At 43.9% G+C, this 26,760-nt stretch overlaps 1 protein-coding gene across 1 annotated transcript in view; it reads left to right on the forward strand.

Moving 5' to 3' along the window:
- The window catches only part of GALNT16 (polypeptide N-acetylgalactosaminyltransferase 16), a 207,252-nt gene extending 195,469 nt beyond the window's left edge, over positions 1–11,783 (forward strand). The window contains exons 14-15 of the mRNA XM_069732323.1: positions 7,336–7,452; positions 10,706–11,783. Of these exons, the coding sequence (XP_069588424.1) occupies positions 7,336–7,452; positions 10,706–10,843 (255 nt within the window). The 3' untranslated portion in view covers positions 10,844–11,783. The remainder of the gene's footprint in view (positions 1–7,335; positions 7,453–10,705) is intronic.
- Positions 11,784–26,760: the final 14,977 nt, after the last annotated feature.

Consider the following 26,760-nt stretch of genomic DNA (forward strand, 5'->3'; position numbering starts at 1 on the left):
GTACTGCACCGACCACACATGTAAGGGAAATGCAAGTACTGCACCGACCACACAGGTAAGGGAAATGCAAGTACTGCACCGACCACACAGGTAAGGGAAATGCAAGTACTACACCGACCACACATGTAAGGGAAATGCAAGTACTGCACCGACCACACATGTAAGGGAAATGCAAGTACTGCACCGACCACACATGTAAGGGAAATGCAAGTACTGCACCGACCACACAGGTAAGGGAAATGCAAGTACTGCACCGACCACACAGGTAAGGGAACTGCAAGCACTGCACCGACCACACAGGTAAGGGAAATGCAAGTACTGCACCGACCACACATGTTAAACTGCAAGCACTGCTCCGACCACACATGTAAGGGAACTGCAAGTACTGCACCGACCACACATGTAAGGGAAATGCAAGTACTGCACCGACCACACATGTAAGGGAAATGCAAGTACTGCACCGACCACACATGTAAGGGAAATGCAAGTACTGCACCGACCACACAGGTAAGGGAACTGCAAGCACTGCACCGACCACACATGTAAGGGAAATGCAAGTACTGCACCGACCACACATGTTAAACTGCTAGCACTGCTCCGACCACACATGTAAGGGAACTGCAAGTACTGCACCGACCACACATGTAAGGGAAATGCAAGTACTGCACCGACCACACATGTAAGGGAACTGCAAGCACTGCACCGACCACACATGTAAGGGAACTGCAAGTACTGCACCGACCACACATGTAAGGGAACTGCAAGTACTGCTCCGACCACACATGTAAGGGAACTGCAAGTACTGCTCCGACCACACATGTAAGGGAACTGCAAGTACTGCACCGACCACACAGGTAAGGGAAATGCAAATACTGCACCGACCACACATGTAAGGGAACTGCAAGCACTGCTCCGACCACACTTGTAAGGGAACTGCAAGTACTGCACCGACCACACATGTAAGGGAAATGCAAGTACTGCACCGACCACACAGGTAAGGGAAATGCAAGTACTGCACCGACCACACATGTAAGGGAAATGCAAGTACTGCACCGACCACACATGTAAGGGAACTGCTAGCACTGCTCCGACCACACATGTAAGGGAACTGCAAGTACTGCACCGACCACACATGTAAGGGAAATGCAAGTACTGCACCGACCACACATGTAAGGGAAATGCAAGTACTGCACCGACCACACATGTAAGGGAAATGCAAGTACTGCACCGACCACACATGTAAGGGAACTGCAAGCACTGCTCCGACCACACATGTAAGGGAACTGCAAGTACTGCACCGACCACACATGTAAGGGAACTGCAAGTACTGCACCGACCACACATGTAAGGGAACTGCAAGTACTGCACCGACCACACATGTAAGGGAAATGCAAGCACTGCACCGACCACACATGTAAGGGAAATGCAAGTACTGCACCGACCACACATGTAAGGGAAATGCAAGTACTGCACCGACCACACATGTAAGGGAACTGCAAGCACTGCTCCGACCACACATGTAAGGGAACTGCAAGTACTGCACCGACCACACATGTAAAGGAAATGCAAGTACTGCACCGACCACACATGTAAGGGAAATGCAAGTACTGCACCGACCACACAGGTAAGGGAAATGCAAGTACTGCACCGACCACACATGTAAGGGAACTGCAAGTACTGCACCGACCACACATGTAAGGGAACTGGAAGCACTGCACCGACCACACATGTAAGGGAACTGCAAGTACTGCACCGACCACACATGTAAGGGAAATGCAAGTACTGCACCGACCACACATGTAAGGGAAATGCAAGTACTGCACCGACCACACAGGTAAGGGAAATGCAAGTACTGCACCGACCACACATGTAAGGGAAATGCAAGTACTGCACCGACCACACAGGTAAGGGAAATGCAAGTACTGCACCGACCACACATGTAAGGGAAATGCAAGTACTGCACCGACCACACATGTAAGGGAAATGCAAGTACTGCACCGACCACACAGGTAAGGGAAATGCAAGTACTGCACCGACCACACATGTAAGGGAAATGCAAGTACTGCACCGACCACACAGGTAAGGGAAATGCAAGTACTGCACCGACCACACATGTAAGGGAAATGCAAGTACTGCACCGACCACACAGGTAAGGGAAATGCAAGTACTGCACCGACCACACAGGTAAGGGAAATGCAAGTACTGCACCGACCACACATGTAAGGGAAATGCAAGTACTGCACCGACCACACATGTAAGGGAAATGCAAGTACTGCACCGACCACACATGTAAGGGAAATGCAAGCACTGCACCGACCACACAGGTAAGGGAACTGCAAGCACTGCACCGACCACACATGTAAGGGAAATGCAAGTACTGCACCGACCACACATGTTAAACTGCAAGCACTGCTCCGACCACACATGTAAGGGAACTGCAAGTACTGCACCGACCACACATGTAAGGGAAATGCAAGTACTGCACCGACCACACATGTAAGGGAACTGCAAGCACTGCACCGACCACACATGTAAGGGAACTGCAAGTACTGCACCGACCACACATGTAAGGGAACTGCAAGTACTGCTCCGACCACACATATAAGGGAACTGCAAGTACTGCACCGACCACACATGTAAGGGAAATGCAAGTACTGCACCGACCACACATGTAAGGGAACTGCAAGTACTGCACCGACCACACAGGTAAGGGAAATGCAAATACTGCACCGACCACACATGTAAGGGAACTGCAAGCACTGCTCCGACCACACATGTAAGGGAACTGCAAGTACTGCACCGACCACACATGTAAGGGAACTGCAAGCACTGCACCGACCACACAGCTAAGGGAACTGCAAGCACTGCTCCGACCACACATGTAAGGGAACTGCAAGCACTGCTCCGACCACACATGTAAGGGAACTGCAAGCACTGCACCGACCACACAGGTAAGGGAACTGCAAGCACTGCACCGACCACACATGTAAGGGAAATGCAAGTACTGCACCGACCACACATGTAAGGGAAATGCAAGCACGGCTCCGACCACACATGTAAGGGAACTGCAAGCACTGCACCGACCACACAGGTAAGGGAACTGCAAGCACTGCACCGACCACACAGGTAAGGGAAATGCAAGTACTGCACCGACCACACAGGTAAGGGAAATGCAAGTACTGCACCGACCACACATGTAAGGGAAATGCAAGTACTGCACCGACCACACAGGTAAGAAAACTGCAAGTACTGCACCGACCACACATGTAAGGGAAATGCAAGTACTGCACCGACCACACATGTAAGGGAAATGCAAGTACTGCACCGACCACACATGTAAGGGAACTGCTAGCACTGCTCCGACCACACATGTAAGGGAACTGCAAGTACTGCACCGACCATACATGTAAGGGAAATGCAAGTACTGCACCGACCACACATGTAAGGGAAATGCAAGTACTGCACCGACCACACATGTAAGGGAACTGCTAGCACTGCTCCGACCACACATGTAAGGGAACTGCAAGTACTGCACCGACCACACATGTAAGGGAAATGCAAGTACTGCACCGACCACACATGTAAGGGAAATGCAAGTACTGCACCGACCACACAGGTAAGGGAAATGCAAGTACTGCACCGACCACACATGTAAGGGAACTGCAAGCACTGCTCCGACCACACATGTAAGGGAACAGCAAGTACTGCACCGACCACACATGTAAGGGAACTGCAAGTACTGCACCGACCACACATGTAAGGGAACTGCAAGTACTGCACCGACCACACATGTAAGGGAAATGCAAGTACTGCACCGACCACACATGTAAGGGAACTGCAAGTACTGCACCGACCACACATGTAAGGGAAATGCAAGCACTGCACCGACCACACATGTAAGGGAAATGCAAGTACTGCACCGACCACACAGGTAAGGGAAATGCAAGTACTGCACCGACCACACAGGTAAGGGAAATACTAGCACTGCTCCGACCACACATGTAAGGGAACTGCAAGTACTGCACCGACCACACAGGTAAAGGAAATGCAAGTACTGCACCGACCACACAGGTAAGGGAAATGCAAGTACTGCACCGACCACACATGTAAGGGAAATGCAAGTACTGCACCGACCACACAGGTAAGGGAAATACTAGCACTGCTCCGACCACACATGTAAGGGAACTGCAAGTACTGCACCGACCACACAGGTAAAGGAAATGCAAGTACTGCACCGACCACACATGTAAGGGAAATGCAAGTACTGCACCGACCACACATGTAAGGGAAATGCAAGCACTGCACCGACCACACATGTAAGGGAAATGCAAGCACTGCTCCGACCACACAGGTAAGGGAACTGCAACCACTGCACTGACCACACAGGTAAGGGAAATGCAAGCACGGCTCCGACCACACATGTAAGGGAACTGCAAGCACTGCACCGACCACACAGGTAAGGGAACTGCAAGTACTGCACCGACCACACAGGTAAGGGAAATGCAAGTACTGCACCGACCACACATGTAAGGGAAATGCAAGTACTGCACCGACCACACAGGTAAGAAAACTGCAAGTACTGCACCGACCACACATGTAAGGGAAATGCAAGTACTGCACCGACCACACAGGTAAGAAAACTGCAAGTACTGCACCGACCACACATGTAAGGGAAATGCAAGTACTGCACCGACCACACAGGTAAGAAAACTGCAAGTACTGCATCGACCACACATGTAAGGGAAATGCAAGTACTGCACCGACCACACATGTAAGGGAAATGCAAGTACTGCACCGACCACACATGTAAGGGAAATGCAAGTACTGCACCGACCACACATGTAAGGGAACTGCTAGCACTGCTCCGACCACACATGTAAGGGAACTGCAAGTACTGCACCGACCACACATGTAAGGGAAATGCAAGTACTGCACCGACCACACATGTAAGGGAAATGCAAGTACTGCACCGACCACACATGTAAGGGAACTGCAAGCACTGCACCGACCACACATGTAAGGGAACTGCAAGTACTGCACCGACCACACATGTAAGGGAACTGCAAGTACTGCACCGACCACACATGTAAGGGAACTGCAAGTACTGCACCGACCACACAGGTAAGGGAAATACTAGCACTGCTCCGACCACACATGTAAGGGAAATGCAAGCACTGCTCCGACCACACAGGTAAGGGAACTGCAACCACTGCACTGACCACACAGGTAAGGGAACTGCAAGCACTGCTCTGACCACACATGTAAGGGAAATGCAAGCATTGTACCGAACACACATGTAAGGGAAATGCAAGCACTGTACCGACCACACATGTAAGGGAAATGCAAGTACTGTACCGACCACACAGGTAAGGGAACTGCAAGCACTGCACCGACCACACATGTAAGGGAACTGGAAGCACTGCACCGACCACACATGTAAGGGAAATGCAAGTACTGCACCGACCACACATGTAAGGGAAATGCAAGTACTGCACCGACCACACAGGTAAGGGAAATGCAAGTACTGCACCGACCACACATGTAAGGGAAATGCAAGCACTGCACCGACCACACATGTAAGGGAAATGCAAGCACTGCACTGACCACACATGTAAGGGAAATGCAAGTACTGCACCGACCACACATGTAAGGGAAATGCAAGCACTGCACTGACCACACATGTAAGGGAACTGGAAGCACTGCACCGACCACACATGTAAGGGAAATGCAAGTACTGCACCGACCACACATGTAAGGGAAATGCAAGTACTGCACCGACCACACAGGTAAGGGAAATGCAAGTACTGCACCGACCACACAGGTAAGGGAAATGCAAGTACTGCACTGACCACACATGTAAGGGAAATGCAAGCACTGCACCGACCACACATGTAAGGGAAATGCAAGTACTGCACCGACCACACATGTAAGGGAACTGCAAGTACTGCACCGACCACACATGTAAGGGAAATGCAAGCACTGCACCGACCACACATGTAAGGGAACTGCAAGTACTGCACCGACCACACATGTAAGGGAAATGCAAGCACTGCACCGACCACACATGTAAGGGAACTGCAAGTACTGCACCGACCACACATGTAAGGGAACTGCAAGTACTGCACCGACCACACATGTAAGGGAAATGCAAGTACTGCACCGACCACACATGTAAGGGAAATGCAAGTACTGCACCGACCACACATGTAAGGGAACTGCAAGCACTGCACTGACCACACATGTAAGGGAAATGCAAGCACTGCACCGACCACACATGTAAGGGAAATGCAAGCACTGCACTGACCACACATGTAAGGGAAATGCAAGCACTGCACCGACCACACATGTAAGGGAACTGCAAGCACTGCACCGACCACACATGTAAGGGAAATGCAAGCACTGCACCGACCACACATGTAAGGGAAATGCAAGCACTGCACCGACCACACATGTAAGGGAAATGCAAGTACTGCACTGACCACACATGTAAGGGAACTGCAAGTACTGCACCGACCACACATGTAAGGGAAATGCAAGCACTGCACCGACCACACATGTAAGGGAAATGCAAGTACTGCACCGACCACACATGTAAGGGAACTGCAAGTACTGCACCGACCACACATGTAAGGGAACTGCAAGTACTGCACCGACCACACATGTAAGGGAAATGCAAGTACTGCACCGACCACACATGTAAGGGAACTGCAAGCACTGCTCCGACCACACATGTAAGGGAAATGCAAGCACTGCACCGACCACACATGTAAGGGAAATGCAAGTACTGCACCGACCACACATGTAAGGGAACTGCAAGTACTGCACCGACCACACATGTAAGGGAAATGCAAGTACTGCACCGACCACACATGTAAGGGAACTGCAAGCACTGCACTGACCACACATGTAAGGGAAATGCAAGCACTGCACCGACCACACATGTAAGGGAACTGCAAGCACTGCACCGACCACACATGTAAGGGAAATGCAAGCATTGCACTAACCACACATGTAAATGAGGAAAATGATCGCAACATAAAAAGTTCAGTCCTTTATTTATTTTGTTCTTTCCATTTTTTTAATCATCTTATCAATATTTATTTTCCTGTTCCAACGCTGCTTGGATCCTCCAAATTTACCTGTACTTCCTTTTTGGTCCCAATGGTCATGAGGCTGCTACAGGCAAAGGGGGAGGGAGTTAAAATGTTGGAAAGAGATGTAAATGTGACATGAGTGACTTTGAACATGGGAAGATTGTAGATGCCAGAGAAGTTGGTGCCATTTATACAGTTTTATTTTTTAATAAATCTAATTTCTGATCTGTTTTAATTCCAGGAGTGGACGCTTAGTGACACTTTGATCCGACAGCAAGATAAATGCTTGTCCATCACCTCATTTTCAACAGGGGCCTTGGTTATGCTTGAACCATGCAACCAGAAAGACAGCAGACAGGTGACTATACTTCTATAACTACCATGTACAAGATTTATCTGACTACAGGACCCAGTCCACGGTGACACAGCAGAAAATAGAAGAAGCAGATCTTCCCATTGCTGAGAGAGATGACAGTTGGTGCTTAGTAACTTCTATGGAACTTGCAGTAACATGTCATTATTTGCCTCTAGCACTTCCCTTACTCACCATAAGAGCACCAACTGTCATCTCCTATCTTACCTTCTGACATCCTGGTCTGTATGTGGGGCATGAGGAAAACCTCGACATGCATTTCACTGCTACCCGTGGTTTTGTCAGGATGTGGTATAACATGCAGAAAAAGGTGTATTATAGTAATTCAAACAGGAAGGTGGAAGTTGTCTGGTGGTTATGAGCACAAAATTGTCATGTTGCTGTAACGAGGTGGGACCGTCGCACAGTGCTCATGTCACCCGGTCGCATGACCTCAAGGTTTAGCAATGGGGTCAGTTACCTGGGAGATGACGCACAGCGTCGGCACCGCCCTACAGTGGTGAATAAGCGCATACTCGATTCGTGCTCCCATTCGGCAACCCAAAGATGAGTTCAGGCAGTAGGTAATAAACACAATGATTTTGTTATACAATCCAAATTGAAAGTATGCTCATATAATTAATGTAAATGCTTACGGGAAAAATATCCACATTGATCATAAAATTATCCATTAGGCCTTGACAAAACTATTATTATTGCTTATACATTGCTGCAAAGCAAACTTATTATTAATATAATCATAAAAAGCAGGAGGTAAGGTCCTGGATGGCAGGTATGTGTTACTGAGATGGTTTTATTGTGACTGGATTTTGGGTCTGGGATTTAGGAGAGACCGAAAGAGCCTGGGTGGGGAAGGTCGCTCCCATACACCAAGTCTAATAACAGGCAGCAGGGTTAGTTCAGCTGTGTGTTGTTTTGGAGCTGGAGAAAGAAAATACATGGTGGATAGTATATGCTAGAGACTGGGAAGTTCCTGTAATATCAAGTTTGTGAGAGGAATAGCAGCAAGGGTATAGTAATAATAAAATATAACTTTTAATCTTGATACTATAAAAACTCAAAGTGGACAACACTTGAATCATGAAACACCTATACATGTGGGACAGTGCAGAGATATCTCACAATAATGTTTAGTTATACATGGAGCGAATTAGCGCACTGTTAACTACATCGAGGCAAGTGGATGATTAGACCTAGAGTGAATTATGATTACCTGCCTCAAAAAGAAAAGATAAGTCAATGCAAATGGACAACATATATGGAAGTGGAGCACCTCTAAAGTAACCATAAAGATGGTGTTGGAAAGTATGCACTTGTATGTATATCTATCGTGCACTTTTGTTCCAAAAGTTCAAAAAAAATCAAACAGTACAAATAAAACCACCCCAATGTTCGATCAGAAATACTTAGAAATAAATAGTGGAAGGATATGGAATGTCCTCACCCATTAATGAACAGCTGTAGTGCAAATGACCCACACGGGAGTGGTGGACTTCCCAGTCTTGTAGAAACAAGAGAATAATTATAGAACCAGAAACACATGGGCTACTTGCACATTGAACAAGTCTGTAGGATCATGTTCACACCACCAAGAAACTTGAAGACACAAAAGAGCACAATGAGGTCAAAAATACTCTGTTGTAAAAAAAAATCACAGTAATAAGCAAGTGCTAGTCAAAAGATGGAAAAAAACCAGGGTATTTAGTTGATACGTTTTTTTTGCAAAAAAAATGTATACTAAGCTACTCCACCAATCTTCAAGGTATACCCATATAGAGCAATCCTATCTAATGTATATAATCCCTATCTGATGTATTTAAAAACCTTATCATCTGTATAGTACCTGTATAAGCAGGGTTCAGACTTTTGACTAGCACTTGCTTATTACTGTGATTTTTTTACAACAGAGTATTTTTGACCTCACTGTACTCTTTTGTGTCTTCAAGTTTCTTGGTGGTGTGTTCCTACAGACTTGTTCAATGTGCAAGTAGCCCATGAATTTCTGGTTCTATAATTATTCTCTTGTTTCTACAAGACTGGGGAGTCCACCACTCCCGTGTGGGTCATTTGCACTAAAGCTGTTCCATCTAGCAGGTCCACATGGATATTCCTTCTCTGAATCCTGCTTATACAGGTACTATACAGATGATCAGGTTTTTAAATACATCATATAGGGATTATATACATTAGTTAGGACTGCTCTATATAGGTATACCTTGACGATTGGTGGAGCAGCTTAGTATACATTTTTTTGCAAAAAAACGTATCAACTAAATACCCTGTTTTTTTTCCATCTTTTGACTAGCACTTGCTTATTACTGTGATTTTTTTACAACAGAGTATTTTTGACCTCACTGTGCTCTTTTGTGTCTTACAGTGTATAGCCTGATAGCATAGTATACCTGAAATATGACACTCCATCTGGCCAGGTTGCATTACATAACTAACATAAGTCAAAACATTATTGGCACCATTTCCTTGTTTTTGCAGAGTGTCCCAAAACTGTGACCATGATAATATTGTATTCTGCAAAATATAAAAATTGTAAAAATGCCATTTATATTATATTATCCTTCCCGTCTTTCATCAGATTTTAAAAATTGTGTCACTATTGTAAAATTAACTTTACGATCCTTTTACTGTGTTAGCAAAATCCTGCTGACTGGTTTGCTTTATGTAAACTACGGGAATTGTCATGTTGGCATTGTTACACTGATTAAGATGATACCTGAGGTGAAGAAATCCATCTTGTGGTTCTTGTGTAATCAGTGTTAGAATTTTTCAAGTAATGAGATGCCCGTGCTCCGGGGCAGGACTGTAAGCAGAGTCTTATCTTCCGGCTCTAAGCCAGAGAAACCAAGGAAAGACCTGCCCACCGGCCGCCCCGAACACAAATGTGTTCATCATAGAGAAAAAAAGAGAGGCAGACTGTTTGTGCTTCAGGGCGGCCTGTGGGCAGGTCTCTTCTTGGTTTCTCTGGCTTTGAGCAGGAAGGTAAGACTCTGCCTACAGTACTGCCCCAGACCACGAGCATCTCATTAAATGAAAACTTATAACACTGATTACACAAGACGGATTTCTTCACCCCAGCTATCATTTTAATCAGTTTAACAGTGGCAACATGACAATGCCTGTAGTTTACTTAGCAAAATCCTGCTGACAGGTTCGCTTTAAAAATTCTTTAAAACTATGGCAGCATTACTGGTATATGGTGTTGACTTTGATTCCTTTTTTTCAGAAATGGAAGTTGAAAGGACACTTCTTGCAGCACCTGAGCAGTGCAATGTGTTTGGATACTCATTCCTCCAGGGTCCTGATCAACCCTTGCCAGTCAGATCTTACAAGTCAGCAGTGGGAGTTACTTCAGGCAACTTGAACACATATCATCACAATTTTGCATGGACATGATCCATGATGAGGGACACTGGAACAATTTATGGACCACCCGGTTCTAAACATCAAATACGCAGACTCCTTGTAGGGGTTTAGACACTGCCAGACCATGGGTGGCAATACATGATATTGTCATGGTTTTATTATTATTTTTTATAGGGGACCATTTGCTTCTGGACGTGGCAGACACCAACTGTTTTTATTTTTTCTTGATGATATATTTGGTATTTTGGTCCCTTAATTTTCTGTTTTCAGCAAGTTTACTTATTCTTTGCACAGTAAGTACAGATGTGATGTTCTTAAAACCAGTTGCCTTTAAGGCTACCGGGATCTTTTCATCTTAAAAGTAATATAACATTATTACTTCTTGACGTGTAGTAAGTGATGTGTTAACGACCATCAAATTTTTAAGACTTTCAAATAGCCAGGGACGTGATACTTTACATTTGTGTGTTAGAGGCCTTGTGAATGGATCCAAAATCTACAGCTGCACAGATATTGTCTTTTGACGATGTAAAACGAATGGCCTTTCTGTATGTTCAAGCTCTGCTGGGGTTCATCATACATGTAATTCTAAATTTTAGAGGCTCAGACATCCAACCCTCTGATACTTGGCTCTGCATGTCAATAAAATATGGGGGAGTTGTAGCTCTAGCTTTAATAGTTTTGTGTTACTGTGTATACGACCGAGATGATTGTCTTAGAAGTTAAATATTATTGCGTTCCTTTTCAATGGAAACAGAACCTGAAAGACAACAGTATTTTGTAATAATCTAATGTTAACTTATTGTTCGCGATTCCTCTGCATTGTTGACTTCATGACCCATTTGGCCACTGATCGGCTCGTTATTCAAGAAGTCTAGGGTGCATAAGAATAGCCGTTCTCACAACAAATAAATTTGAAATATATAATTTTAGCTACATTTTTGAGTTCATTGTGTTTAATGCAGTTTATAATTCGTGTCCAAATATATGGCTCATATTTCGACTATTCAATATACTCAATGAGCTTTTACGAAAAATCTCAAACTTTTTAATTAATTGAGCAAAGCATTGTTAGTAGAATTCCTTTAGCAGAAGAGGTTTTCCCATGGTAAAAGCACACAGACAATTCAATACCAGTGCACAGAAAATCTGGCTATATAGTGGGTCTTCTGTGTTTTATAACAAAACATAGAAAAAGAAAAGTGGACCTAGATGACAAAGTCTATGTGATAAGTAATCTGTCTTTGTTTTATTTTCTTTCAACCCTTTTTTCAGATAAGTCTAACGTGCTCCTCAAAATTCATATTACCGTCATTTTAAAGTTTGGGGTTCCCCTAATAGTGTCCAGTAAGCAAAAAAAAAAATGGATCAGTTACATATGAAAGAAAAATGGATGGCTGATTAATGGATCCGATTTCCATTGACTTCAATGTGAAACTCATACAGCAGAGATCAGTTATTTAAAAATTGACGAAAAAGTTGTCTGCACAACTTGGGCCAACGATTGCTGCTGGATCATTACTGGGCATGTGATCATAGACTAAGTTGCCACTGTTCTAACGGACTATCGTTTTGCTTGCTCATTGGTTGATCGGTAGCCAGTCTACACTGCAGAATTATCATGAAACAATATTATCTTGCAGTGTAAATGGACCAATCATCAGACAGTCAAATAATGTACTGAATTTATCAACCTGCAAAAAGCTACTATGCTATATCTGTAATGTTTTCAGACCAACGAGTCTAAGATTACACTGTCTAAAAATTATTTTTGATAAATCTGCCCAAATGTACTTTACCCCCAAAACAATGGCTTAAAGCCAAAATTCCCATAAAAATGTCTGCAGAAATCTGACCATGAAAACCACAATGGCCGTAATTACACACTGTTGAACATCAATGCCCAGATTCCCCCCCAAAAAGCCGCCAAGTTGGCTACAAAATATCATCTCAGCTACACTGACCTTAATTTCAGCCACAAGGTTGAGTGACTGTCACAACACTATCAACACTGTTGAAGGGGGAAAAAAGGGATCTTGTGATTTAAATGTTTGTTGCAGTCATACCTGTTCCTTGCTGGTTGGAGAACTACAAGTTCCAGTGAATTCAAGCGAGAGCTGCTGAGCAGAGGCTGCAGATAAATGCATACTTAAACATAATTTCATAGTTTAACATAATAGCATCGTTTGGTGTTTTCCTTACAAGTTTTTCATTGTTTTCTCTGCTTTTATCTGTACTGTTTAGTGTGTGCTCCCATGGACAACACCACCAGGTGTGCATCTTGTGAGATGTATGGATGCCTTAAACAGCTGTTTGAGGGCGAATATATTAGTACCCGATGTCACCATGTTGTATGTTTGGAAGCCTAGATAATGGATCTAAGGGCTGAGTCAGACTGCTGTATTTCTCGTGCGAGAATCGCATCGCACGGCACGGACTGGCCGGCACCTCTCCTGACCCGAGCATGACAGCGTGATGGATTTCTGTGCAGCTGTCAAGCTCAGGTCAGGAGAGCCTACGGACAGTATGAGGTTTAGGATGCGATTCTCACACAAGAAATACAGCAGTCTGTCTTTGCTTTAAATGTGCAGCGTCTAACACTCAGGAGCATTGAAAACCTGGAGAGGAGTAAAGCACTCAATGAGCATACACTGGCTATTGCCAGTGACATGTAGGAAAGATCAGGACGGAGAGGTACGTATCTGGGTAACAGAAGAAGGGGTAGGGGGAAAAGTGCCAGGGAGATCAGTCCTGATCTGGCACAACCTAGTAAATATGCTGGTTTGGCTGATATTAGGAATACAAGCCCAGGAATGGGATCACTGCAGCAGGACCTTGCTCCTAGCAATCAGGAAAACAATTGCTGTAGGAAGGAGCAAAATACACTATGTTGTCTGCCGGGTGCTCAGGTTCAGTATATTGCGGATCAGATTGCTGGGTCTGGGAAAAACCCAGCTGTGATTGTGCATATTGGTACCAATAACAAAATTAGAGGGAGGTGGAAGGTCCTTAAAAATTTTGACCGGGTATTAGGAGAAAGGCTGAACTTACACTGAACCACCATCTAACATTGAGCGTATGGTGTATACAGCTCCAATCCCAATACATGGAACATTATATATATATATATATATATATATTATATTATATTGCGGAAGCCCACGCACTCTGATTAATGTTCCAGGGAGAGCCAATGTCACAGGAATCTGCTCTAAAATTCCACACTTGCGCCTCTCAGCGCATGCACACTGTAACTGTGTGTACTTACCAAACTTCATTGACTGTGCGCATGCGCTGGTGCCGCTGTGAGTTACAGGCTTTGTAACCAAGGTCAACATTGCACAAGTGCAGGGTTTTAGAGCACATTCTCATAACGTCAACACACAACAATCAATCAGAGTGCGTGGGGGAAGACAATATGAAAAGCTTGTGCCAAAAAAAATGAAGCACCACCCCTATGACTGAAAGAGAAGGTACTACATAAGCATACAAAGTGATTTTGGAGATGATTACAGCGCTCTTTTGATTGAAAACAACTTGCATCACTAACAACACACTGGGGACAGTTTAGTTCCTAAAAATGATGTGGCAGGTTCCCTTTAATCGTGTAGACTGGGACAATGCCAGGGTAACTGGGGATAACGAACATAAACAAGGTATATTTAAGGATATACTACTAGAAACCTGTAGAAACCTTATACCCTCTAGTACTAAAATATCCAGGCATAAAAATAAAACATTTTGGATAAATAAAACAGTGCAAAGTTTAACTCCTTCCCGACATGCGCCATACAGCGCAGCGGGAGCGGAGTTCCCGCAAAGCACTGTACATGCACGGCGCTGCAATTGCGGGGGCTCACGCTGAGAGCCGACACGATCAGGTGCAGGTGTCAGCTCTGTGTGAGACCCTGCAACAACGCCCATGATCAGTGATAGTACTGATCGTGGGCGTTTAACCCCTTTGTGCTGCTGGAAATAATGACAGCGACATTGAGATCGCACAGGGAGTGTGCTCCCAGTGTGATTCCATCAGCACAACGCAATGCGATCACATTGTACTGATGATGATCTCCATTGTGACCCTCGGCTGCAAGATGGCAGCGGGGTCCTTCAGGCAATGTGGCATGTCAGTTCCCTGCCTGTCAGATGCTGCTCTTATGCCCTGCAGTGCAGAAGCATTGCAGAGTATCAGATCAGCGATCTGTCACAATACAGTGATGTCCCATTGTGGGACAATGTAAAAAAAAAAATAGAAAAAAAAGATTAAAATGTGTAAAATATTTAAAAATAAAAAAAATTGCCAAGTGAAGAAAACAGAAAAAAATATTAATCAAATAAATACATTTATATATAAAAAAATAAACAAAGTACACATATTTGGTATTGTCGCATCCGGCACGACCCGCTCTATAAAACTGTCTCATTAGTTAACCTCTTTAGGGAACACTGTAAAAAATAAGTTTAAAAACGAGGCAAAAAACAATACATTATCATCATACCGCTGAACAAAAAGTGCAATAAAACGCGTTGAATAAGACAAATATAAATAAAAATGGTACTGCAAAAAACAAGGTGCCATACAGCTTCATCAGTGGAAAAATAAAAAGGTTACAGCTCTTAGAATAAAGCTATGCAAAAATAATTATTTCTGTAAAATAATTTTTGTGTAAAAGCGACAAAAACATAAGAAGAATTGAAATGGTGTATCGCTGTAATTGTACTGACCCAAAGAATAAAGCTGCTTTATCAATTTTACCACATGCCGAACAATATTAAAAAAAACAACAACTCCTGAATTGCTGGTTTTTGTTCAATCTACCTCCCAAAAATTGGCATAGAAAGCGATTAAAAAATGTCATGTGCAGCAAGAAGCAAACCGTCACATAACTCTGTCAGTCGAAATATGGAAAAATTATAGCTGTCTAAATTTGGAGATGCAAAAAAAGTTTTTGCAATAAAAAGAGTCTTTTACTGTGTGACAGCAGCCAAACATAAAAACCGACATAAATCTGGTAATCGCACAGATCCGAAGAATAAAGTTGCCTGATCACTTATACCGCATGATGAATGGCCAAAAAAAAAACAACAATTCTTCACATGCTGTTGATATTTTTCATTCTGCCTCCCAAAGGTCACAGTAAGGCTCGGTGCTCATTTATCCTGTGCTGAGCGCTTACATCAGGGTTTCCATGTAAATCTCTGAAATAGGTGATTCAAACAGAACGCCAAACAGAAGATTCCCTATAATGAGGCAGATGAAGGAAGTGTGGACGCCGTAAGACTTGTGATCCATTGGTGTCCGTCTTATAAGGCCACATTCACACTATCAGTATTTGGTCAGTATTTTACATCAATATTTGTAAGCCAAAAGCAGGAGGGGGTGATAAATACAGAACTGGTCACGTGTTTCCATTATATTTTTCTTCTGATTGTTCCACTCCTGGTTTTTGCTTACAAATACTGACGTAAAATACTGATCAAATTCTGAATGTGTGAACATGTCCTTAGGCATGCATAAAATTGCGGTCGACCACAGTTTTGTGCTCTTCTGAAATGAAGGACACCGCTGAATAGAAGCCAGACGGAGTCCAGAGTAACTCTGCTGCCTCATTATAGTGAGTGGATGTCTTGGTGGTTTCATCTGAATCACGTCACTCAGAGATTTAGATGGAAACCCCAACGTAAGTGGTCAGCGTTGAGCGCCAGATAAATGTGATCCCAAACATTATGTAAAATGTTCCCAATAAAAGCTTCAACTCAATCCACAAAAAAAGCAAGTCCCCACTCAGGTCTATTATCTGTTAATGGAAACAGGGGGCTTCCACGTTACTGGTTGCACAAAGCCTCTGGAAAAACAAAATGGCTCCTCACCCCTGAATGGAAATTCAGCAAATGATGTGCCCCCAAATCCAAGTGCACCCCTCCCTTCTAAGCCTCAGCGTGCCTAAACCACATTTTTCACTCACATTTGGCATTTATGTAGCGACGAGAGCCCGCCTAATTTACAGGTGCTTGTCTCCAGAAGCACGAGCTGGGCATAATGTACTGGTGATAACAATGGCAGTTTGCAATTTTCACTCAGCAACATGTACTACTGTTTGTTTCTAGAAAACACCCATGGAGTCCCACTCGTTACTACACCTGTAGACAAATTCCCAAAGGAGTACAATTTCCAGGGTTACTTGAGGGGGATTCTGCTTTTCTAGCACTTAGGGGCTCTATATGGAGTCGGCAGAGTATTTTAGGAAAATCTTTGCTCCAGGAGGCAAATAGCACTCTGTCCCTCCCAAGTTTTGCCGAGTGGTTAAGCAGTACTGTACAGCCACATATGGGGTATTTCTATATTCAGCAAAAATTGTGGGATAAATTCTGGTGACATTTTTTCCCATTTTCCAGTATGAAAATGTAAAACTTGGGGCTAACACATAATCTTTGTGGTAAAAATGTTAATTATTTTTTCTTCACTGCCCAATGGTATAACATTCTGTGGCATACATGTGATGTCATTATGATCACTGCACCCCTAGATGAATTCATTGGGAAATATAGTTTGTAAAATTGGGTCACATATGGGGAGCTCTGCTGTTCTGGTACCGCAGGGGCTCTGCCAATGTGACATGAACCTTCACACTAGTCCTGCAAAATCTGCACTGTAATGTGGCACTCCTTCCCTTCTGTGCTTTGCACTGTGCCTCAAAAGTAGTTTTCATATGGAGTATCAGTGTACTCAGGAGAAATTGCCCAACAAATTTGGGGTCCATTTTCCATGTGAAAATACAAAATTTGGGGCTAAAAAAAGATGAGGGAAAAATGTGTTTTTTTTTTCCACAGCTCAATGTTAGAAACTTTTGTGAAGCAACTGAGTTTTCAAGTTGCTCAAAACACATCTAGATAGGTTCCCCGAGGGGTCTAGTTTCCAAAATGGTGCCACTTGTAGGGAGGGTTCCACTGTTTAGTCACATCAGGGGCTCTCCAAACACGACATGTCGCCTGCTAATTATGCCAGCAAATTTTATATTTAAAAAGTCAAATGTTCTCATTCCATTCCAAGCCCTGACATGCACCCAAGCAGTGGTTTTCCCCAGCATAAGGGGTATCGGCATGCTCAGGAGAAATTGCACAACAAATTGTATGGTTTATTTTCTCCTGTTACCCTTGTGAAAGTAAAAAAAAATTGCGTCTAAAGGAAAATTTTTGTGAAAAAAAAGTTAAATGTTTATTTTTACTTTCACATTACATTAATTCCTGTGAAGCACCTGAAGGGTTAACAAACTTCTTGAATGTGGTTTTTGAGCACCTTGAGGGGTGCAGTTTTTAGAATGGTGTCACTTGATGAGAAAAAAATAGAAATCGCTGGTCAACCAACTTTTAACCCTTACAACTTCCTAATAAAAAAAAATTCAAAAATTGTGCTGATGTAAAGTAGACATGACAAAAATGTTATTTATTAACTACAGTATTTTGTGTGACACATTTCTCTGATTTAAGGTAAAAAAAATTAAGTTTGAAAATTGCAACATTTTCACATTTTTCGCAAAATTTCTATCCATTGAAGAGTTCCAGAATTATGACCTCATAAAGTGACAGTGGTCAGAATTGAAAAAAATTGGCCTGGTAAGGAAAGTGGAAACAGGATTTGGGGTGAAGGGGTTAATAAGATATAATCAAAAGGGTATTCAAAATCTTGAAGGCTGAGAATACAGAAATTGCATTTCAGGAGTATAAAGATCCTAATAGGTAGTTATCTACAGAAAAACAAATTGCCAGCGACAGTAAAATAAATCTCCCCAAAATATATACATACAATCTCTTTTATTTCTATTTGGTATTGATGTATCAGCCCCTTAAAAGATGATAATAAGATAATTATAGAGCACAAAGAAAAGGCGGAGATATTAAACTGGCACTTTTCATACGTGTTCACCAATGAACTGACTGCTCCAGGGATCTTTTAACAAGGCAAAAATCAAAGTTCACCACCTGATATACCGTATACACTGTGTGCAGAATTAATAGGCAAATTGTATTTTGATCACATGATACTTTTTATACATGTTGTTCTACTCCAAGCTGTTCAGGCTTGAGAGCCAACTACCAATTAAGTAAATCAGGTGATGTGCATCTCTGTAATGAGGGGGGGGGGGGGGGTGTTGTCTAATGACATCAAAACCCTATATAAGGTGTGCTTAATTATTAGTCAACTTCCTTTCCTTTGGCAAAATGGGTCAGAAAAAAGATTTGATGGGCTCTGAAAAGTCCAAAATTGTGATATGTCTTGCAGAGGGATGCAGCAGTCTTGAAATTGCCAAACCGTTGAAGAGTGATCACCGAACAATCAAGCGTTTCATGGCAAATATCCAACAGGGTCGCAAGAAGCGTGTTGGGCAAAAAAGGCGCAAAATAACTCCATGAATTGAGGAAAATCAAGCGTGAAGCTGGCAAGATGCCATTTGCCACCAGTTTTGCCATATTTCAGAGCTGCAACGTTACTGGACTAACAAAAAGCACAAGTTGTGTGATACTCAGGGACATGGCCAAGGTAAGGAAGGCTGAAAACCTTTGAACAAGAAACATAAGATAAAACGTCAAGACTGGGCCAAGAAATATCTTCAGACTGACTTTTCAAAGGTTTTATGGACTGATGAAATGAGTGACTCTTGATGGGCCAGATGGATGGGCCAGAGGCTGGATCAGTAAACGGCAGAGAGCTCCACTCTGACTCAGATGCCAGCAAGGTGGAGGTGGGGTATTGGTATGGGTTGGTATCATCAAAGATGAACTTGTGGGACCTTTTCGGGTTGAGGATGGAGTGAAGCTCAACTACCAGACCTACTGTCAGTTTCTGGAAGACAACTTCTTCAAGCAGTGGTACAGGAAGAAGTCAGTATCGTTCAAGAAAAATGTAATTTTCATGCAGGACAATGCTCCATCACATGCCTCCAACTATTCCACAGCGTGGCTGGCCAGTAAAGGTCTCCAAGAAGAAAAAATGACATGGGCCCCTTGTTCACCTGATCTGAACCTCATAGAGAACCTGTGGTCCCTCATAAAATGTGAGATCTACAGGGAGGGAAAACAGTCCACCTCTCGGAACAGTGTCTGGTGGCTGCTGCACGCAATGTTGATTGTAAACAGATCAAAGAACTGACAGAATCTATGGAAGGAAGGCTGTTGAGTGTCATCATAAAGAAAGGTGGCTATATTGGTCACTAATGTTTTGTTTTTGCATATCAGAAATGTTTATTTCTAAATTTTGTGCAGTTATATTGGTTTACCTGGTGAAAATAAACAAGTGAGATGGGAATATGTTTGGATTTTATTAAGTTGCCTAATAATTCTGCACAGTAATTATTCTGCCACCGATATACGTGGATGAGATGTGTCTGAGGGATGTGATCACAAATCGCTATATAAACAATGGCAGGAAGCGTTACTCGCCAACCCGTGCCACCAGTCTCTATCAGCCGCGCGTGGTGATCCGGAAGGATGATGCAGTGATACATTCAACAGGTTTATTTACAGTACCTTGGTGAGACTGAGGACTGTAGGTTAGAGCTGTTACAAAATCATCAGATAGAGATAATAGAAGCTTCAGGTTAGAGGTAACAAGAGAATCCTTCTCCAGCTCTGCAGCACATGTGTATTCCAAGATGGCACGGAGTACAAAACAGGAAGAGAAGGAAAAAGATAGGAGGAGCTAAAGACAGAAAGGTGTTGTGGGAAAAATGCCATAACATATATTACAGTGTGATATAGCAACGGCCAGTAGATGGCAGCAAAGTATAACAAATACAACAAATGATAGAACCAGGCATTTTAGCACTACATAAATGTCCATGTATGACTGAAAGTCTATCAGAATAAACTAAGCAGCACACTCCCCGTCTGAAATCCTCGGATTTCACTATACCAGTCTCAAATTGGAAGTGTTTACCAGAAGTGCATGGAGGGATACCTCAACCTGTAAGATAAAAACAACGCATGCAATGCAACAATAACATATTGAATAACAAGATAGACAAATGTCTATAACGAGTTCTTGAAGTAATCCAACGGATAACCCATCTTCGGATTGGAGAAGCCGCGCTAGGCCAAACTGTCTCCAACCCATTTGTAATCCAAAGGTTGAAGTTCCTTGAAAGAGTTCCTACTGATTGGATGGATAATCAATCCTCAACCGGTATGAGTAAGATAATCTCTGATATAGGCCTAATGAAAGTTTTGGGGTCACCTTGCTTAGTAACTGTCACTTCTACCTTGCGTACCTTGCCATCGTCACTTGGAAAGGTTTTAGATATAAGTCCCATAGGCCATGTGCTTCTTTCCTCCTTCTGGTCTTTCATGAGGATAATATCTCCTACTTGTAAATTTGGCTTTACTTGTTGCCATTTTCTTCGTTTTTGGAGAAGTGTCAGGTACTCCCTCTTCCATCTATTCCAGAAACAATTAGCCAGATGTTGCACATATTTCCACCGTCTCTGATATTTGTTACTGGACACAGAGTCTTCAGGCGGGTTTGGAACAGTTCCAAGTTTCTGGGTGAGGAGAGTTGCTGGAGTGAGAATTGTAGGAGATTCTGGATCCGTAGATATGGGTACAAGTGGTCTTGAGTTTACTATAGCAGAGACCTCTGCTAAGAAAGTGGTCAAGGTCTCGTGAGTGAGTCTTGAAAGATTTGAGTCCATCAGCATAGATTCCAGTTCCTTGTGAAAAACATTCTGCTGCACATTGCGTATCACAATGAGTTCACTCAGAGCAATGTCTTCTGCAGAGAGAGGCTTATGGCAGATATGCCAACCGTGACAATCAGTGTTACTGTCCTTATTGCGATAGCATTGTACAATGTGTACTAACCTTGCAATGGCACGAACCAGCCTCGTCCATCTTGAGAAGCGATCAAAACGCTGACAGTCCAAGCCAACCTTCTCCTTGAATTTGGTGATGAAGGTGCTGAAATCAGGACGGATCTCTGGGTCGACATCTGGATCCTCAAGGCTGCAGCTGTCTTCAACGGCAGTCTCTTTGCATTGTTCGTGAAGGAACTCCGGTCCAGTCAACCAAGAAGAGCTTGCGAAGGCACCAATAGACAATGGTCTAGTAGCAAGGTCCGCAGGGTTAAGATGGGATTGGACGTGCTGCCATTGCTGGGGTTTGGAGGATTTCCTGATCCTTTCCACTCGGTTACTGACATAGACGTAGAAGCGTTTCGTCTGGTTGTATATGTAGCCCAGAACTACCTTACTGTCTGTGTAGAATTTTGTGTCATCCACGTGAATAGCTAGTTCGCTCTGTATGAAGTCTGCAATCTCTATGGCTAGTACAGCCCCACAGAGCTCGAGTCTGGGTATGGTGTGCTCGGGTTTAGGAGCCAGTTTAGCCTTTCCAAACAGAAATCCAACATGGGCTTCATTATTAGAGTCTACAACCTTCAAGTAAGCGACAGCAGCAATAGCTTCAGTGGAGGCATCAGCGAATACATGAATCTCCTTCCTTTGACTTGTAGTTAGGGATGCCGGAGTGTAACAACGTGGTATGTGGATCTTATCCAAGGCGCAAAGAGATTCTCTCCATGACTTCCACTTTAGTTGTTTGTCTGCAGGGAGTGGTATATCCCAGTCCTTAATGTACTCTGAGAGTTGTCTCAGCAGGAGCTTGCCTTGTATAGTCAGGGGTGCGACAAACCCAAGTGGATCATATAGACTGTTCACCACTGACAGAACCCCACACTTAGTAAATGGTTTTTCTGCACCACTAACCTGAAAGCTGAAGGAGTCATTTAGCAAGTTCCACCTCAGGCCTAGACTTCTCTGTACTGGTGGATTGTCTGAGCCTAGGTTCAAGTCCCTAAATTCTGCGGCATGATCATTAGGGTGAAAGGCCTTCATGACAACAGCACTATTGGAGGCAATTTTATGCAATCTTAAATGAGCTTTAGAAAGCATACCTTGTGTCCGTTGGAGCAGATCAATGGCTTCCTCCACTGTAGGAAGGGATTTAAGACCGTCGTCCACGTAGAAGTCCTTTTCAACGAACTGTTGGGCATCCTTCCCGAACTCCGCAGCACCATCGGAGGCGGTCCTACATAGGCCATATGTAGCGACTGCAGGAGAAGGACTGTTTCCGAAAACGTGCACCTTCATGCGGTATTCGATCATTTCCTTGTTGGTGTCATTGTCTCGGTGCCATAGAAAACGGAGATAATTTCTGTGATCTTGTTGCACGACGAAACAATGGAACATTTGTTCGATGTCGGCGGTAATGGCGACCGGTTCCTTTCTGAATCTCATGAGCACTCCCACCAGGTTGTTAGTCAGGTTCGGACCAGTGAAGAGAACGTCATTCAGAGATACGCCGTCATGTTTGGCGCTTGAATCGAACACCACTCTGATTTGTTTCGGCTTTCTTGGATGATACACTCCAAAGGCAGGGAGATACCAGCATTCTTCATCAGCTTGCAATGGTGGAGCTGGCTCTGCATGGTCATTGCGAAATATCTTGTCCATAAAGGCTATGAAATGTTCCTTCATTTCAGGCTTGTTCCTTAACGTTCTCTGCAGTGAGATGAATCTAGATAAGGCCTGTTCTCTGTTGGTAGGAAGCCTGGTCCTTGAAGCCTTGAAGGGTAAGGGAGCAACCCAGTGGTCCGATTCATTTTTGAAGAATCCACTGTCCATAATTTTAAGAAACTCCTTGTCTTCTATGGATAAGGCGACTTTGTTGTCATCTTTTGTTGTGTGAAACACTGTTCTCCCTAAGTCATCACCGTAGGGAGTGGGAATGATGTCAGGCTCCTGGATGCAATCAGAGAACCTCTCTTTCACTTCGTAGTGATGAAGGCATGGCTTAAAGTGAGTTGCTCGACCATTTTGGAGCACATACGTTTTACAGGCGTTGACTTCGGATGCCTTGTGACTCCTATCCAGACATACATCGCCCACGATTACCCAGCCTAGGTCGAGTCTTTGGGCGTATGGAGCATCATCTGGACCATTGCATTGTTGGCGTACCTTATGGACCTTCAGAATGTCCCTTCCGAGTAGGATTAGAATATCAGCATTCATGTCCAGAGGAGGAATTTCATTAGTCAGGTGCCTCAAGTGGCGATGATGAAGTGCGGCTTCCGGAGTGGGAATCTCCTCCCTGTTATCAGGTATCTGGTCACATTCAATTAGGGTTGGCAAGGGTATATGCATGTTTCCCTTGATTGAAGAGACTATGTACCCAGAGGCTCTCCTGCCAGAAGTCTCAATACGACCAGAGCAGGTGTTGAGGGTCTATGGAGTCGTTTGTCCCTTTATGTTGAAGATCTCAAAGAATTTGGGCATGGCTAGAGATCGGTAACTTTGCTCATCTATTATGGCATACATTTTGGAGACCTTGTCGGGTTGTCCTACTGGATAGACCTTAATCAGACATACCTTGGCACAGCATTTAGGATCAGTCCCTTCTCCACATACTTCAGTACATGAGGAGGAAACAGCAGCTGCAGTTGGGTCAGGGACCTGTGGCTCCCCGCCATGCTTTTGAGCAGGGTTAGATGCTGCAGAAGGTTGTGAGTTGTGTGGAGCCGGCGTGGGATGCATGGCTGTGACGTGTTTATCACTGCTGCATTCAGTGCACTTAATGGCGGCCTTACAGTCCTTAGCGAGGTGGTCTGAGGAGGTGCAACACTTATAACATATCCCAAGCTCCTTGAGGGTATCTTTACACTCCTGCAAATTCCTTGCTCTGAATCCACGGCATTCTTTAAGTGGGTGAGGCCTTTTGTGGATAGGGCACATGCGGTTACTGTCCATGACTTTAGGAGCAACATTATTTGTCTTAGTGAAGGCAGGTGTAGTAAGTGGAACGTCAGTCTTTCTCACAGATACTGTGTTCCTTGAATCTCTACGTTTGGCAATGTTATCATACCTTGTAGATGATGATGATGCTGGTGAAGTAGGCTCAGTGAAGTCGAAGCTGGGATCATTCTTCTTCCGAGCTTGGTCACTGATGAACCTGGAAAAATATGAAAAGGGGGGAAAGGACACATCATACTGCCTTTTATACCGTGAGCCGTGGTCTGCCCATTTATCCTGCATGCCGTGTGGCAACTTGGACACTATTGGATTAACGCCATGAGCAGTATCTAGGTAGCTCAGTCCTGAGAGACGTGGGTCTAATTTTGCCAATTCTATTTCCTTTAGCAGGTCGCTCAGATCTTGAAGTTTTCTATTGTCCTTGTTAGTTATCTTTGGGAAGGTTTGCAGTCTTTTAAATAAGGCACATTCTATAGCTTCTGAGCTGCCGTAGGTTTGTTCCAGTCTCTCCCAGGCTGCAATAAGACCTGCATCTGAATAGTCCACATGAACTGCCCTTATTGTCTTTATGCGCTCTACTGATTCAGGGCCAAACCAGTTAACAAGCAAATCCAGTTGTTCCTTGCCGGTGAGATTAAGGTCTTGGATCACTGCTTGAAAGGTGGATTTCCAGGCTCTATAATTCTCAGCACGATCATCAAACTTTGAGAGACTAATGTTTATTAACTCCCGGCGAATCATGTATCTGGCAAAGTCAGACATGTCCGATCTCCCGGTCATTGTTGCAGGATGAACTTGTGGTATCCGTAGGGAATGTAAGTTCTCTGGCTTATATGACTGCGACAAATCAGGACGAAATGATGCGGCATAAGGGTTAAACTGCGGTTTAGTCTCTATAGGGTTCGCTGGCTGTGGCCTAAATTGTGAGTTAGTGCTGGAAGTTACCTTGTCGGCAGTAGGTGGCGACATTTCTTGACTTGCGGGCGCATCCGTGTTAGAAACTGGAGGTGGTGCTGGTGCAGATGTTAGATGTCTTAGCACGTAGTCAGAGGTGCGATCAGCTGAGTCCTCCATTTCTTCTGGAATAAGACAGTCCGAGTTGTCTTCTTGTCCCAATGCTTGTTCAAGGACCTTCAGTTTAGCAAGGGCTGTTGCTTCTTCCCTTTCTGCTTGGAGTATTTTTAATTTCCTTTGAGCTTCCATCTCATTTCTTTGAGCTTCCACTTTGTTTCTTTGAGCTTCCACTTCCTCTTCAGCCTCCCTTTTAGCAAAGGAGCTTTTTACTCTAGCTTCCTCTGCAGCTGCACGGATCTCCAGTAGCTTGTCGGACAATGTTGACTTCCTGGAGTGAGATGATCTGGAAGACCGAGCTGTGATTTTGGTCGATGTTGTGCGATGTGACCTAACCTCTTGGAGGTGAGCGATGCGGAGTTCTGCTTTATCCTGGGCATCTCGTACTAATGAGGTCTTTTCTTGGAGAAGAGTTTCCCTTTCAGCTAGTTCTGCTGGGGCATCTTCCATGTCACAGTTACTCAGAAATGTGATGTACTTTGCAGACAGTCTCTGGTAGCGATCATAGGCGGCAGATAAACTCTTCAATGTGGTGGTTAAACCTGCAGCGTCACTGTGGTAACGTGGAAGAGCTGCTAAATAGTGATCAACTCTGCCCCATAAATGTTCTAGGTTATTATGGAACTTGTCTGTAGTAGTCTCAAAGTTCTCTCTGGCCTTTTGTGTCGGCTTGGTTACACGTTTGGGTCGTACGTCCTGCTCTGCAGTAAGTGTGGACTCTGCTCCTGCAGCATCTTTGGTGTCGGGAACCTGATGTGCTTCACTTGCAGATGGGTCCACGGTGCTTTTTGTGGACATGTTTTAGCTAAGATGGCGGATGGTTAAGACTTGCTAGCAGACAATGCATATGCACACAGACACTGTAGACTTAGGTCTCTTGTTACTATTCTGCCACCGAAATACGTGGATGAGATGTGTCTGAGGGATGTGATCACAAATCGCTATATAGTAACATAGTAACATAGTAACATAGTTAGTAAGGCCGAAAAAAGACATTTGTCCATCCAGTTCAGCCTATATTCCATCATAATAAATAAATACCCAG

Source organism: Ranitomeya imitator, chromosome 1 (genome assembly GCF_032444005.1).
Source record: "Ranitomeya imitator isolate aRanImi1 chromosome 1, aRanImi1.pri, whole genome shotgun sequence".
NCBI classification, from domain to species: domain Eukaryota; kingdom Metazoa; phylum Chordata; class Amphibia; order Anura; family Dendrobatidae; genus Ranitomeya; species Ranitomeya imitator.